Below are 15,475 nucleotides of genomic sequence, written 5' to 3'. Positions count from 1 at the left end.
TGAATGCCAACATAGCCTCAACCAGAAAGGCCTTACCTTCTACACACGTTCCTCTGTGACTACATTCGTTGGTGCAGGAGACCCGCTGAAACTGCTCCCACGGTCTTTCGTTGCTTTCATTCGCTGCAGCAGCTCTAGCAGCGACTGTGGCGTTCATCATGACCTTTCTGCCACATTGTTCCTTTGCTGTCTCCACGGCCATGTCGGAGAAGTATGTATCGCCCGTCAGCTATGGCAAAGTATAGTAGCTGCAGAACATGTTTATATAGCGGTACTACTTTCATTAAGAACCAAAGAACATATCCTGAATAAGTAAATGAATGTCGCAGGAATCTAATATGTAGAAAAATGAAACATTATTAATAAGATCAGAATCGAACATCTGCTGAAACATTTTCCGTTGGGTGTAAAAGGCAAAATAGTGATGAAAGATCACTAAAGTTAAAGTGAGCCCCTGTTATTCAATATCATTTATCAAATGCCCTTTTATCTTGTGTGGTTATTTCATAATTTCATTAACTCTTTAGGTACCGATTTATGGGCTAACATTTGCGTTTCAACTGGGGAATCGATGTGTAACAATGTATAAATGAAACTTGACAGAGCATGGGTGCGATTACTCTGTTGTTGACAAAAAAATTTTTGACAATGGCACTTAATGAGCGGTAATGGTGAACGACGATTTGATATTTCCTCTACTGACATTTAACCTCTACTGACATTTAACAGTCAAGAAATAATATATGATAGCAAAGTATCACAAAAATACCTGTCAGATGTTCATTTTGAATTGGGACCATGCTTACTTAGGAAGACGAATGGATTTACAATGTTGGTTACACCTAAGAGACCAAGAACCTATTCAAAGAATTTTCAAGTGGTGATCAGCTTTTTAAATTTACAAAACATTTATCGGATGGCAAGGAGGGGGTCACAATTAGTTTCCATGGGAATGTCTTTCAGTACTTTTTTTAATGCAAACATTGCACCAGATGTTTGCACCAAATACTCTTTTCTTGAAAAGCACACTCTTGGCATGAAAAAATATGTCTGGAGATAAAGGTGATCTTAGAGACTGCCTGAAATTCAATATTCTTGAATGGGGTGGGGGAGAAAGGGAATAGCATTTTTCAATTGTGTTCTTTGAACCGAGGTGCAAAACAATTTTATTTACCCACTAAACAGAACGATTCAGACCAACCAGCCTATCAACTTATACTGGGAACAAGAATATCGGCATGTTTCGGTCGTCAGACAGCAATAGCATATATCTGGTCTTTAAGACATCTCTCTGTATGTGTTTAAAATCAGCTTTCGACGTGTAAACATCCTGCTTAGTATTTGAAGAGTTATGAGGCAGATAAATTCAAAAAAATTCCACCCACATTAAGCTGACACGCCGTGATTTAACTGGAACAATGTTAAAAGCAGTGTTAAACCCAACTCACTCACTCACTCACAAGTAAATAAAATATCAGTGTACACTAGCTTGTCAAAGAGATATATCATGGACATTTCTTTTACCTGTATATCCAAAACGCAGTCCTCTTTACTCTGCTCTATGCTTGTTTCATCTATGTTTTGACACGTGGTGATGGCAGTAGAAACATTAAAGAGGCCTTCACAGTAGGCACGTGCTGTCTGCTCTGTCCATCCTGTTGACTGGACGATATAATAATTCTATGTAATCAATAATAATTTAAAATTGCTTCTATCTGGACTAACCCAAAACACGTCGTACACGAATACGTGTAATAAATTGAAAGCAGCGCATTTGCATTATTACTCACTTGATATTGTATACACTGAGCCACAGGTCCATCAAAGGCTAATACAAGGAAACGGTTATGCATAATTGTTCCAGAACAAAATATGTCAACAGTTTCCTGTATATGGCTAAATTGTTTCCCGAAACAGTACAACGTTTCCTAGCTGCGACTTTCATACCCTTTGCTACGAAATTCTATCCATGTTCAGATGCAATGAGTTCAACCAGACAGATTGTTGTAATGATGAAGTGAACGACTAACAACGACCATACATTGAAGACATAAAGGTCCTATCTTAAATGATTCTAGTGAGTGAGTTATTATTTAACGTCACATGGGCAATATTTCAGCCATATCGTGACGAGAAAGTACATTTATGATACATTTATGATACATATATTTAAACTGAATAAAAAGCTGTCAACGAAGGACAGTAGAATAACTAGAATATCACAGACTTGATTTAAAACTAGTTGAGAATATTAAAAGGCAGTAAGCATTAATGAACATCACAATTTAAAAATGGGCTAGAAATCGTCAGCAACTGAAGGGAGATCACCATACTGGGGACCATGGGGACTTACAGTACTTTTGCTTCCTGCATGGACCCCGGCAGGATTTATATCATCCCTTCAGTCACTGGCGACAGTGTACCAGTTAAACCTTAGATTAAAATAACGAAGATACTACGTTTAAAAGCCTAGTGTGCAGAAAAATACTTCGAATGATTTGGGACTTACATACCCTCTTAGGGGGACAATAATTTTACGCCTTAAATGATTCTAATATAAACATAAATTCAGATCTTTGTATTTTGTAATCTTTTTTATCATTGCATAACTGGACCTTTACTGTCTTCGTCGATTATTCACAGTCCACTATGAAAGAAAAACTCTTTTACACACTCACACTGAACAAACGGATTGAAGTCATTGTATATACATTACCCTTCGCTTCCGTATAACAGGAACTGGTTCTAAGTCAGCTGATCTCTTCTTCTTTTTTTTACTGATTGAACATCGATTCGTTTGAGTTACCCCTGTGAAATTTGGTGGGTATATGCACTGCTTTGCTTTGTTCGCAGAACATACAATGCTGTTCTGCCCAGAAGTTGAAGAGGGATCTTCGTTAGGCTTACACCCACAATAGGAGAAAGAAACATTCGTGTTGGCGTCCAAGCCGTTTACAACATCGTCGTCAAACAGGGACTTGTTCCTATCCAGACTGGAACAAATACGCAATATTCATAGGATATCTTAACATATATGCAATATCTAGAGGATTTCGCACACATATGCAATATGTGAAAATACGATCAATTATATTTTTCTCAAGTAGATGATTCATAACATATCATATGATAGTATCTAGAGGATTCAAAAGCCATGTGATATTTACAGATTCGATACTTATACACATATGTGTACGTTTAGACGGCCTCCTCACTGCAGAGCCATTCACTGTAGACACCAGTCAGACAATATGCCAATAGTGCAATGAGAAACGTTGAAATTGCAACTATTACGTATACATGTCGATTCCCAAATTGAAACAATATGTTAACCAGGAAATATGTACGTAAAAGAATTAAGTGTGAATAAAAAAAAAACCAACCAACAAATGGTATACAATCAACAAATGTATGTCAAAATTCACGAGGTTTATAAATCAATACAAATTACTGCATAGCAATTACAATGGCAGTATACAATAGAGTGGGAGTACAATATTCAATGGCAGTATACAATAGAGTGGGAGAACAATATACAATGACAGTATACAATAGAGTGGGAGAACAATATTCAATGGCAGTATACAATAGAGTGGGAGAACAATATTCAATGGCAGTATACAATAGAGTGGGAGAACAATATTCAATGGCAGTATACGATAGAGTGGGAGAACAATATTCAATGGCAGTATACAATAGAGTGGGAGAACAATATTCAATGGCAGTATACAATAGAGTGGGAGAACAATATTCAATGGCAGTATACAATAGAGTGGGGGAACAATATTCAATGGCAGTATACAATAGAGTGGGGGAACAATATTCAATGGCAGTATACAATAGAGTGGGAGAACAATATTCAATGGCAGTATACAATAGAGTGGGAGAACAATATTCAATGGCAGTATACAATAGAGTGGGGGAACAATATTCAATGGCAGTATACAATAGAGTGGGAGAACAATATTCAATGGCAGTATACAATAGAGTGGGGGAACAATATTCAATGGCAGTATACAATAGAGTGGGGGAACAATATTCAATGGCAGTATTCAATAGAGTGGGAGAACAATATTCAATGGCAGTATACAATAGAGTGGGGGAACAATATTCAATGGCAGTATACAATAGAGTGGGGGAACAATATTCAATGGCAGTATACAATAGAGTGGGGGAACAATATTCAATGGCAGTATACAATAGAGTGGGAGAACAATATTCAATGGCAGTATACAATAGAGTGGGAGAACAATATTCAATGGCAGTATACAATAGAGTGGGAGAACAATATTCAATGGCAGTATACAATAGAGTGGGGGAACAATATTCAATGGCAGTATACAATAGAGTGGGGGAACAATATTCAATGACAGTATACAATAGAGTGGGGGAACAATATTCAATGGCAGTATACAATAGAGTGGGAGAACAATATTCAATGGCAGTATACAATAGAGTGGGAGAACAATATTCAATGGCAGTATACAATAGAGTGGGGGAACAATATTCAATGGCAGTATACAATAGAGTGGGGGAACAATATTCAATGACAGTATACAATAGAGTGGGGGAACAATATTCAATGGCAGTATACAATAGAGTGGGAGAACAATATTCAATGGCAGTATACAATAGAGTGGGAGAACAATATTCAATGACAGTATACAATAGAGTGGGAGAACAATATTCAATGGCAGTATACAATAGAGTGGTAGTACAATATTCAATGGCAGTACAAAATATGATGGCAGTGGTCAGTATCAAATACAAAAATACACTGGTGAAAGCAAAAGTCAGTGATAGTAGTATATTCACAGTGGTCACACTTCCAGTATGAGCTAAGGCAAGGAATCCAGGGTGAAAAGTGATCTTCACACGAAAGGAGGTATTGATGTATTCTCAAATGACGATGTGTGAGAGATGTTCTAGTCACTTCTTCGTCCTCTTATATAGCCCAAACACCTTCCAGAAAATTCGTTAATGCAATACCTACCGAATCTCAACAGAAACAATGCAATGACCTACCGAATCTCAACAGAAACAATGCAATGACCTACCGAATCTCAACAGAAACAATGCAATGACCTACTGAATCTCAACAGAAACAATGCAATACCTACCGAATCTCAACAGAAACAATGCAATGACCTACCGAATCTCAACAGAAACATTGCAATGACCTACCGAATCTCAACAGAAACAATGCAATGACCTACCGAATCTCAACAGAAACAATGCAATGACCTACCGAATCTCAACAGAAACAATGCAATGACCTACCGAATCTCAACAGAAACAATGCAATGACCTACTGAATCTCAACAGAAACAATGCAATGACCTACCGAATCTCAACAGAAACAATGCAATACCTACCGAATCTTAACAGAAACAATGCAATACCTACCGAATCTCAATAGAAACAATGCAATGACCTACTGAATCTCAACAGAAACAATGCAATGACCTACCGAATCTCAACAGAAACAATGCAATACCTACCGAATTTCAACAGAAACAATGCAATGACCTACTGAATCTCAACAGAAACAATGCAATGACCTACTGAATCTCAACAGAAACAATGCGATGACCTACCGAATCTCAACAGAAACAATGCAATGACCTACCGAATCTGAACAGAAACAATGCAATGACCTACCGAATCTCAACAGAAACAATGCAATGACCTACCGAATCTTAACAGAAACAATGCAATGACCTACTGAATCTGAACAGAAACAATGCAATGACCTACCGAATCTCAACAGAAATAATGCAATGACCTACCGAATCTCAACAGAAACAATGCAATGACCTACCGAATCTCAACGGAAACAATGCAATGACCTACTGAATCTCAACAGAAACAATGCAATAACCTACTGAATCTCAACAGAAACAATGCAATGACCTACGAATCTCAACAGAAACAAAGCAATGACCTACCGAATCTCAACAGAAACAATGCAATGACCTACCGAATCTCAACAGAAACAATGCAATGACCTACCGATTCTCAACAGAAACAATGCAATGACCTACCGATTCTCAACAGAAACAATGCAATGACCTACTGAATCTCAACAGAAACAATGCAATGACCTACCGAATCTCAACAGAAACAAAGCAATGACCTACCGAATCTCAACAGAAACAATGCAATGACCTACCGAATCTGAACAGAAACAATGCAATGACCTACCGAATCTCAACAGAAACAATGCAATGACCTACCGAATCTCAACAGAAACAATGCAATTACCTACCGAGTCTGAACAGAAACAATGTTATACACTTACAATCAATAATATACACCACCTTATTACAAAAAGAAAGAAAGCCTGAACATAGTTAAAAGTGCAAAAGCTATCAATAATACTCACCATTATACATGATAATCATGATAATCTTTTACAACAATGCACATTATATTTCAGTCAGAACTAATCACACTCAACGAACTCGCGATAATGCATCAGCAATAATGTTGTCTTGATATTCTTGATATCTAAATCAAAGTCTTGCCAAGATACGTTCCAGTGCATTAGGCCTTGGTTTTTGTTCTTCATTTCATAAAGAAAAGTCAGTGGATTGTGATCAGTGTACACTTGAATAAGAAACAAAGTAGTAACCAAGTACACTTCCGAAACAATAGAGCAAGAGTTTCTTTTTCTTTGATATTTGTCAATAATAACATCCGTGAATAATAACAAACAGGATGATCACTGCCAGGTGCATCTTCCTGCAACAGGACAAGTTTTGTGCCTAGAGAAAAGGCGAATTCATGAGAATGGCTTTAATTTTCTCAAAAGCAGCCTGACAATTGCTGTCCCAAACAAATTTCAACGTTTTTCCCAGCACATATTGTTGAGAGGGAGGCCACATGTGAAGAATTTTGGCGGAACTTATAGTAGTAACAATCCATACAGAGATAACTCATATCCCTTTAAAAGGTCAAACTTGCTTACGTACTTGCCTTTGCCGATTATGTCGATGTAGTCATCGGTTCTTGGTATTGGATAAGAGTCAGTTTTAGAAACAGCGTTCACAGGTTTCATGTCAGTGCAACATGTACAATCTGGCGAGAGCACAAGAATGCAAGGTGAACTCTAGTCACTATGACTTGTTTCAATATTGTCATTGTCAATTGGTTGGTTGGATTCACCCGTTTGGGATTTTGTTTAACAGGCACAGCATCCCTTACATCTACATAATGACACACTAAATCTGTACAGCGAGATACATCCTTGAACAAGTGAAGAAAGTGTTAAATTAACTCTGAAACCTAAGCCTTTTGCTCATATGTCAAATGACATAACTTAGCATCCAAGTTAGCTAAAATTTCAGAGTTGTTTAGCTTATTGCTCGCATAATCAGCAATGCCACTACAAAGTAGCATAATCTGATAAAGTATCAAAAGGGGAAACAGTGGCACCTCACTGAGTTGGTACACTTTCATTTCTTTCATGTTAATTTCTAATCATATTGACGTGACAGAGTTGTGTTTTTACTACATAGGTCAGTATCGCTTAATTTCTGTCAAAAACATATGGACCGTGTCATGGAACATGTAATGGTTGATCAGGAATTCTTTAGATATGAGACTTTATCGCCAGGACTGAAATATCTCTCTTGAGACTTTTGGTCATAATGTACTTTCACTTTCTCCTGGGATTCTGTCAGGTTTTCCTGAGCAACTTCACAAGCTTTTTAGGCCGAGCCCGAAATGACGCAATATATGTCTTCATCCTTCTCAGTCTCAAAACATTAGATTCTTATCATATTTTAAGAGTGATGAAACCTCTCTAAAGCTCCTTGATGTTCAGGATGATATGCACTGTACTTAATCTGAGTTATGCCTAACTGGTGCATAGCCCGTTGCAGAACACCTGAAATGAAATCAGAGTCCTAATCTGACTGTATAGTCTTAGGCAAACCAACCATGGTGACGAAATTTATCAAAGCCTTGTTAATAACAAGAGCTGTTATTTTCCATAAAGGAAAAGCTTCTGTGAACCTTGTGGAAGAACACATGATGATGTATTGATTTCCTGACTTAATTTCAGACAGAGGACTAACACAAGCGACGATGACCCTGCTAATAGGTTCTTCAAAAGCGAGAAAGGGCTGGGATGTTTTTTTTAAACGGCTGGCCATACATTTGGCACACATGGCATGTTTTCAGCCACATCATGCCGCCAACTAGCCCAACAGATATGGGACAGAATCTTGTCACACGTTTTGTTTACACCAAAATGACCTGCTGGAGTTTCATGTGCCAAACTCATAACATGCTCTTGATATGAATTGATTGAACACCTTCCATTCATTATCAGCAGGTACGTCTGACGGCCTCCATTTCCTCATCAAGACATTATCCTTGAAATATTGTAAACTGGAACCTGGCTAGCTTTTTTGTGAGGGAGTGCCCTGTTGGCAAGAACTTAGAGTTCTGGGTTTTACCCATGTAGCATTACTAACTGGTTCCTCAAAAGAGTCAAACTGTCAGAATTATGAGTGCTCTCCCTCGAAAACTAAACCAGATCGGACGAATGATCCATAAACGTGCAAGCAAAAACATTACTGGACTCATTCTCAGAAGGAACAGAAACTGAAATTTCAGATTGTCAGTACTTTCCGAAGTGCTAGGTTCAAGACAAACAACAGTAACAGCTAAACATGTTCCAAGTCCCCATTCCAATGAATAAGTCTACATTTGTAACAGGTAAAGTTCAACAACCCCCACTTGGTGGAACCCAGACACCAAATCTGTCTTCAAATTCACACAATGGAGAGGTAAACCCTCTGGCCAAACGTCCTACTTTGCTGATGACTCGTCAGAAAGTGGCAAAATAACATCCAAAGTCAGAGTTGGAACTGTCATCTTTAGCTGACACAAATTCTTTACTAACAAAAGGTAAGAACACCTCTTTCACAACAACAGCATTTGATGACTTGGTCTGCAATAGCTTTTAACTCCTTATTAGGCGAACCACAAAAAGGCTGTGATTTGACATTCACAAAAGCATTAAGCGAGCTTTCTACACTATGCCCTGGCTTGCAACAATATCTACAAGTATGCTCTAACGAAAATCCAGAAGTATCATTGGTACCAACTGGAAAAGAACTTGACTTTTTGTCAACAAACTCAGAATGAGACTCCTAGATCTAGGAGGGGATGAACTATCCTTTCCTGATTTGTAACCTTACGAATTTTGGCTGTAAACCCTGACTGCTTAAAACTAACCCTAACCCTAGCTAATAATCATCAGCCAAATTAGCAGCCTTGGGTACCTGATCAACTTTCTGCTCATCAAGAAATGGTCAAATATCCATTGACAGATACTGCTTAAAATACTTAAGCAAAACAAATTTCCTCAAACTATGAAATCACCATTGACCTCTTTTGAAGTACACCACCTATCAAACAGAGTTTCCTTCTCCCTTGCAAACTTAACAAAAGTAGAACCATCCCATTTCTGGGCAGACATAATCTTTAGATTCATGACACACTTGTAATATCTAGGTGATTTAACACGTTCATGACACACATATAGTTTTTAATTATGTATACTGAACCGCAAAAGAAACGTCACCATGGATAGATTATGTGAGAAGCCTTTTTTGTCCAAACACTGTAAACTTACTTTGAGACATATTAAAGAGATGAAATTTGGCAAAACTGATCATCAAGGTTGAAATTAAAGGGACAAATGTTCTTAAAGTGAAACACAACACAAGTATCTGAGAAAATGGCATCACAAGTCAGTATCTCGTTTGTCCACCATGTGCATTGATGACTGCCGTGCAACGTCGATACATGGAATGGATGCGGGGGTTGATGAAGGCCACAGCGCCTGCCGCAGGCCTGATGAGCGCCTGACGCAGTTCATTCGTCCCTCTTTGAATCTCGTCCCACAGGTGCTCAATGGGATTTAAATCGGGACTGAAGGCAGGCCACTGCATGATTCTAATGCCATTCTGCTGGAGGAAGTCTCTTGTTAGTCTCGCAGTGTGGGCATGGTCGTTATCATGCTGAAACTTGTGGTTGCGGCGACGTGCAAAATGAGGTATAGCGTGTGGTCTCAAGACTTGAGAAGTTTGCCGGGTGTTTTGTCCAGCTTGCAATCGTCCAAGGGCTTGGTGTCGCTGGTTTCTTGTCAATCTTGGCATGTGGTAGAAATTCAATAACGAATGCATGTTATCCAATCTGGGTGGATTTGTATAGGGCAAGAAATGGGGGAACACATGTGCATTTCAATTTGCACGTAACACGTGCATCGGGTTACCATGGTCTTAGCCGTGATGCGTTTCATCATGGCAACGGCCATGATCCGTTTTATTGTCATCTGCTTTGTTTTTTTTATCATCAAATTTCATTTTTTGGGACAAGGTAATGTTAAATTTTAGAAACTGACAAAAATAACCCAGTTATTTAAATGACAACTTTTCATGCAATGTTACTTGGGGTGACGTTTCTTTTGCGGTTCAGTATATAATTACATACACGTGACATAGAGTAGATTCAGTACACACACATTAAATCTACATTCTTCTTTACACGTAATATATCTAGATATCTAGATCATTCACTAAACACAAGTACTATTTTCGTTCTATCAAAATTATTTCTTGCCCACATGTGCCACGTAGATAATTTATTCCGTATACGTGATCTATAGGTGATCTATTCACCTGTGGGATATCTAGATGACATATTACAGACGAGTTCTGCCAAGTGTTATCAAGATTATTCATTCTGTACATGCCACAACTAGATGATTCATCACTCGTATGTGGGACAAATGTCAAGCTCAATCTCACTGACTAGAAAGATAACACTGACCAGGACAGCATGCCTCATTGCTACGACTAATGGGTAGATTCTGGAGATGAATAGGTTCCCAGTAGTTTCAAGCAAACCCCATCATCATAACATAATAACGATGCCCATAGAAGTATGCCCAAGCTTTTGTCATGCTTGTCAAGGTGTCAGCTATGGTGGCCGAGAGGGGACATCGCTTTCTCGCTTTCTCGCTCTATCGCTTTCTCGCTTTATCGCTTTCTCGCTCTATCGCTCTATCGCTTTATCGCTTTCTCGCTCTATCGCTTTCTCGCGGTTAAGCAATATCCCCTCTTGACCACTATAGGGGCCGCATGTGATATCTTCTGCAATTGGGAGGTAATGTTGAACTTTTCTCACTATTTACTTAAAACATAATTTAACTGTAGAGACGTCGGTGATTTTAAAACAATCCACCGAATTTTGCGTATAATATAATTGATTTATTTATAGCCCTTTTCAGTTGTATGTGACCATCTCGCCGTAAGCGCGTGGCAGATCATGGCAATACGTTCTAAATAAATCAGGTTAAAATCGAAATATATACTATATATAAAAGTTAAGAAGACTTTGGTTAATTAGTCATGGCTGATTGTTTTGCAAAAATACAATCTTATAATTTTGGATGTTCTATAACTAGTTTTCGGTAGTATATGATGTTACAGTGTGTCATAATTTGGTTGTCCGTAAATGTTCTTTTTGACATTTAACTTGAATTGTGTTTCTTGTCTTGTGCAAATCTACAAATATATGTACTTGCATATAGTAATTTGATAAACACCGCTGTGAGTAAGTGAGTGGGAATGGTTTCATGTCGCTTTTAACAATAATCCAGTAATATCACGGGGAACACCAGAAATGGGCTTCACACATTGTACACATGTGGGGAATCGAACTGGGTCTTCGGGTTGACGATCGAACGCTTTAACCACTTGGCTACCCCACTGCCCCCATCGCTGTGGCGTTACCACAGTTGATATGTGTACTTGTGTTAACTACACATATGGAGAGACATAATTAGTGTGGCCACATAGTTAAGGTTGATAACAATACGAAATGCATTACTATAATTATCTATAACATATATTAAATCAGCTATCATTATAATATGCTATGTATATCTTAAGTATAGTTTTGTCAAAATTATGTATGTGTGTATGTGTTTGTGTGTGTGTCCGGTAGTAGATAACTACAGAACTCACATCAGAACGCACAATTGTTAACCATACAGTTAAAATGGATAGAGAATTGCTACTTAAATATGTATATTCCTGTCTGAGCCTATACTATAATTGGATATCTAGTCTCTCCTGGCGGGAAAGTTAAACTATATTTTACAAGCACTTTAGCATTAAATTTAATTCCCGAAGACAGTTTGATCGAAAGTCATTATAAGAAACGAGTTGTTTTTAAAAAATATCTACGACGCATTTCATTTCTGTTGTCCAAGGAATGGGGTTACGGGTTAATGACGCTCTCGAAAGTCGTATATATGACTTAAGATAGAGACATATATCTAATTCATCTGTATTTTGTAAGGGAAACATAACTGTGTACATGTACATCTTTTGTTTGCATAATGTGCATGCAACTTAACTGCATGAACATAATTGTGATCCCGAAATCGGACGAGCATGTATTCGGCTTCAATTCCAAATCTAATGACCGAAAAAAATAATTCTTTGGACGTTGTAAAACAATTCAAACTGGCTAATAAAACTGACAATTATTTGTCAATATATTATCAGTTTTAAGATTGATGGAGGAATGAGGGGAGGATACTATGAAAAAAATGAAAATATGAACAGTGACTATCTGTATTCTGTGAATCTTGCTTATTTATTACACTACAAGAAAATATACAAGCTAAACGAGAAAAAATTACGTGTGTATTTTGTAACATATCTATCTACTACAAGATGTTTAAAAAATCTAATCATAAGAGGCAAAATAGCGGTGAGAATTACAGGAATGGATCACTAAATGTCAGCAAAACCGTTTTAATGAACGGCATTATGGGAAATATCGCTTTCTCGCTCTATCGCTTTCTCGCTCTATCGCTTTCTCGCTCTATTGCTTTCTCGCTTTCTCGCTCTATCGCTCTATCGCTTTATCGCTCTATCGCTCTATCACTTTCTCGCTCTATCGCTCTATCGCTTTATCGCTCTATCGCTTTATCGCTCTATCGCTCTATCGCTTTATCGCTCTATCGCTCTATCGCTTCCTCTAATGACTAGTCATATGAAGGAATCGGGTGTTCTTTAACTTCTTTTGAATAGTATGTACTGTAAATCTTGAAATTAACGTTAGAGTTAATAATAAATGCAAACAAATTAGCGTAGACTTAATTACCGCATTCGACGTAATAAGCGCACAGGGCGCTCTCAAAATTAGAATATTATTTTGGTGTAAAAGTTGAGTTGAAAGATGAATTTCTGGGTTTATGCTGACAGCCTGAAATGTTTATGTACGACAGATATATTTTTCCCGAATTTAATTGCCCATAATTAAGTGTGCATATAACGAGTGCTTATTATACGCGAATAAATAAGTCTTGTGTACATTAATCAATCGGGAGAGGGGCTGGGATTGTTCACTAGCCAATATATTAGCAAATAACGCCGTAGGCGTTTATTAGAGCGGGGCGCTTATTACGTCGAATGCGGCAATTAAACTTAGCATTTATGTCTCAGAAATGACTGTTGATAAGACGGCCTCACTGAACACTTTGAATAGCGGAAATACCAACTTGAATATAAAACCAATCAACTATCTATTTCCACATTACGGTTACTGAGAACAATATGTCATCCCAAAACTAGAAATTACATAATGAATATCCGGTAGTATTACCATTGCTTGGGTGAGGACTTCCACTTTGATGACATCTACTCCGCAAACAGAATAAGCATTGATATAAGCGTTGTTTTTAGGAAAACACTATTGCCTTTTAGGAAGTACGTACTACTCAGCGCTGTTGAGCGGTGTTATTTGCTATTTGTTTCGATACCTTGGCCTGGGGGCGGGGGATCCAATAGCTAAATAGGGGCATAAATCAATCAAATCCTTCTGTACGCAGAATTACGTGGATTGTTATAAAAGCACCTATGTCTGTACTGTTAAATAATTTTTAAGTAGAAAGTGAGAAAATTTCAACATTCTCCGTCCATAAGTATAATTGGAAATGCGACTTGGAAAAATCTCAGCCACACACACACACACATCAGCCCCCCCCCCCCCCCCCCCCCCCCCAACACACACACACCCCACACACACATACACTGAGGACAATTCATTAATGTTGTTTTACGTATATACTTTTTATCGTATAGAAACACATGACGCATGCGACCCATATCGTGGCCAAAAGGGAATATCGCTGTACCGCGAGAAAGCGATAGAGCGATAGAGCGATAAAGCGAGAAAGCGATAGAGCGAGAAAGCGAGAAAGCGATAGAGCGATAAAGCGATAAAGCGAGAAAGCGATAGAGCGAGAAAGCGATAAAGCGAGAAAGTGATGTCCCCTCTCAGCCACCATAGTCAGCTGATTGTCATGATATTGCTGAGATACCAATCTGCTGACTTGTCATAAACAACATACACACACACTCAAATGGACACAGGAGAAAACAATATATGAGCTGAGGGGAGGGTTTGTTGTAATTCAGATCATGCATACCTCCATGAACTTGAAAAGTCTTGAAAGGTTTCCCAGAATCCAGCACCGGAACACTGAGCTCCTGCATTTGGTGCGGTCGAATAAGCCCCATTCTTCAGTTTAAAGTCATCTGAGCAGTCTCCAGTCAGTGTTCCACACAGCCCGGATGTATGGTTTATATCATCGACGGATGGATAGATGTACACATTCAGATACAGTCTTTGTAAGTAAACCTTGATAGTTGTTCCGGTAGGCAAAAATACCTAAAATTGAATAAAAAAGCTAAAGATGTTTAAAGGTCTATAACTTGAATCAGTTGTTATCAATCTTATTTAACCATTGTCATACTTTCTGCTGTTTCAAGCTATATCTGAAGTGTACTATTTTGCTTTGTACCATACAACTAGTATACGTAATTATACATCTTCTATTAAGTTGAGCTGACATATTTGTCCCATGCGCCGCGAATATCTGTAGACAGTTGTTTCTGGAAACAACTGCCCTGCTCGCTGAATAACACAAATGATTTCATCTAAAGTTCGACATTGATACCGTTAACTTATTCTTGGAGAAATGCGTACCTTAGACACGCCACAAATTTATGATTGTGGGTACGAATCCGAGGGCGCACCGATTATGTTTCGAGATATCGTCAGCACCAAAGCATGGGTTTCACCAAAGTCGTAAACGACTGAACATCGGCATCACTTAGTGCTCTCCTCCCACCTTAAGCTGACACACCAATATATAACTGGAATGATGTTATTGGAATACTGTTCACAGCGGCGTTAAACCGACCTCTCACTCACTAAGGTGTCACCATTCTTGATTCTGATGTTCAAAAACTTGCTTTATTGTTGATTCGACTCCGAGATGCTCTTTGGTTATAATGTGTTTGATTGTTTTATTTTCCTTCGTTATCAGCAACATTCCAGCTTAATCACGGCTGCCTCAGTGGCCCAAACGACGGAT

General features: G+C 38.3%; 1 protein-coding gene across 1 annotated transcript in view; it reads right to left on the bottom strand.

Annotated features, from left to right (window-relative positions):
• LOC124131955 (serine-rich adhesin for platelets-like) overlaps positions 1–15,475 on the bottom strand; it is a 62,722-nt gene that overhangs the window by 8,318 nt on the left and 38,929 nt on the right. The window contains exons 10-13 of the mRNA XM_048396440.1: positions 14,525–14,766; positions 2,717–2,993; positions 1,525–1,662; positions 37–229 (exon numbers count right to left, since the gene is read on the bottom strand). Of these exons, the coding sequence (XP_048252397.1) occupies positions 37–229; positions 1,525–1,662; positions 2,717–2,993; positions 14,525–14,766 (850 nt within the window). The remainder of the gene's footprint in view (positions 1–36; positions 230–1,524; positions 1,663–2,716; positions 2,994–14,524; positions 14,767–15,475) is intronic.

Source organism: Haliotis rufescens, unplaced genomic scaffold, assembly GCF_023055435.1.
Source record: "Haliotis rufescens isolate VD_foot unplaced genomic scaffold, xgHalRufe1.0.p SCAF_15, whole genome shotgun sequence".
NCBI lineage: Eukaryota > Metazoa > Mollusca > Gastropoda > Lepetellida > Haliotidae > Haliotis > Haliotis rufescens.
The sequence above is the reverse complement of the archived record's forward strand: the minus strand, read 5'-3'. Positions and strand labels throughout refer to the sequence as shown.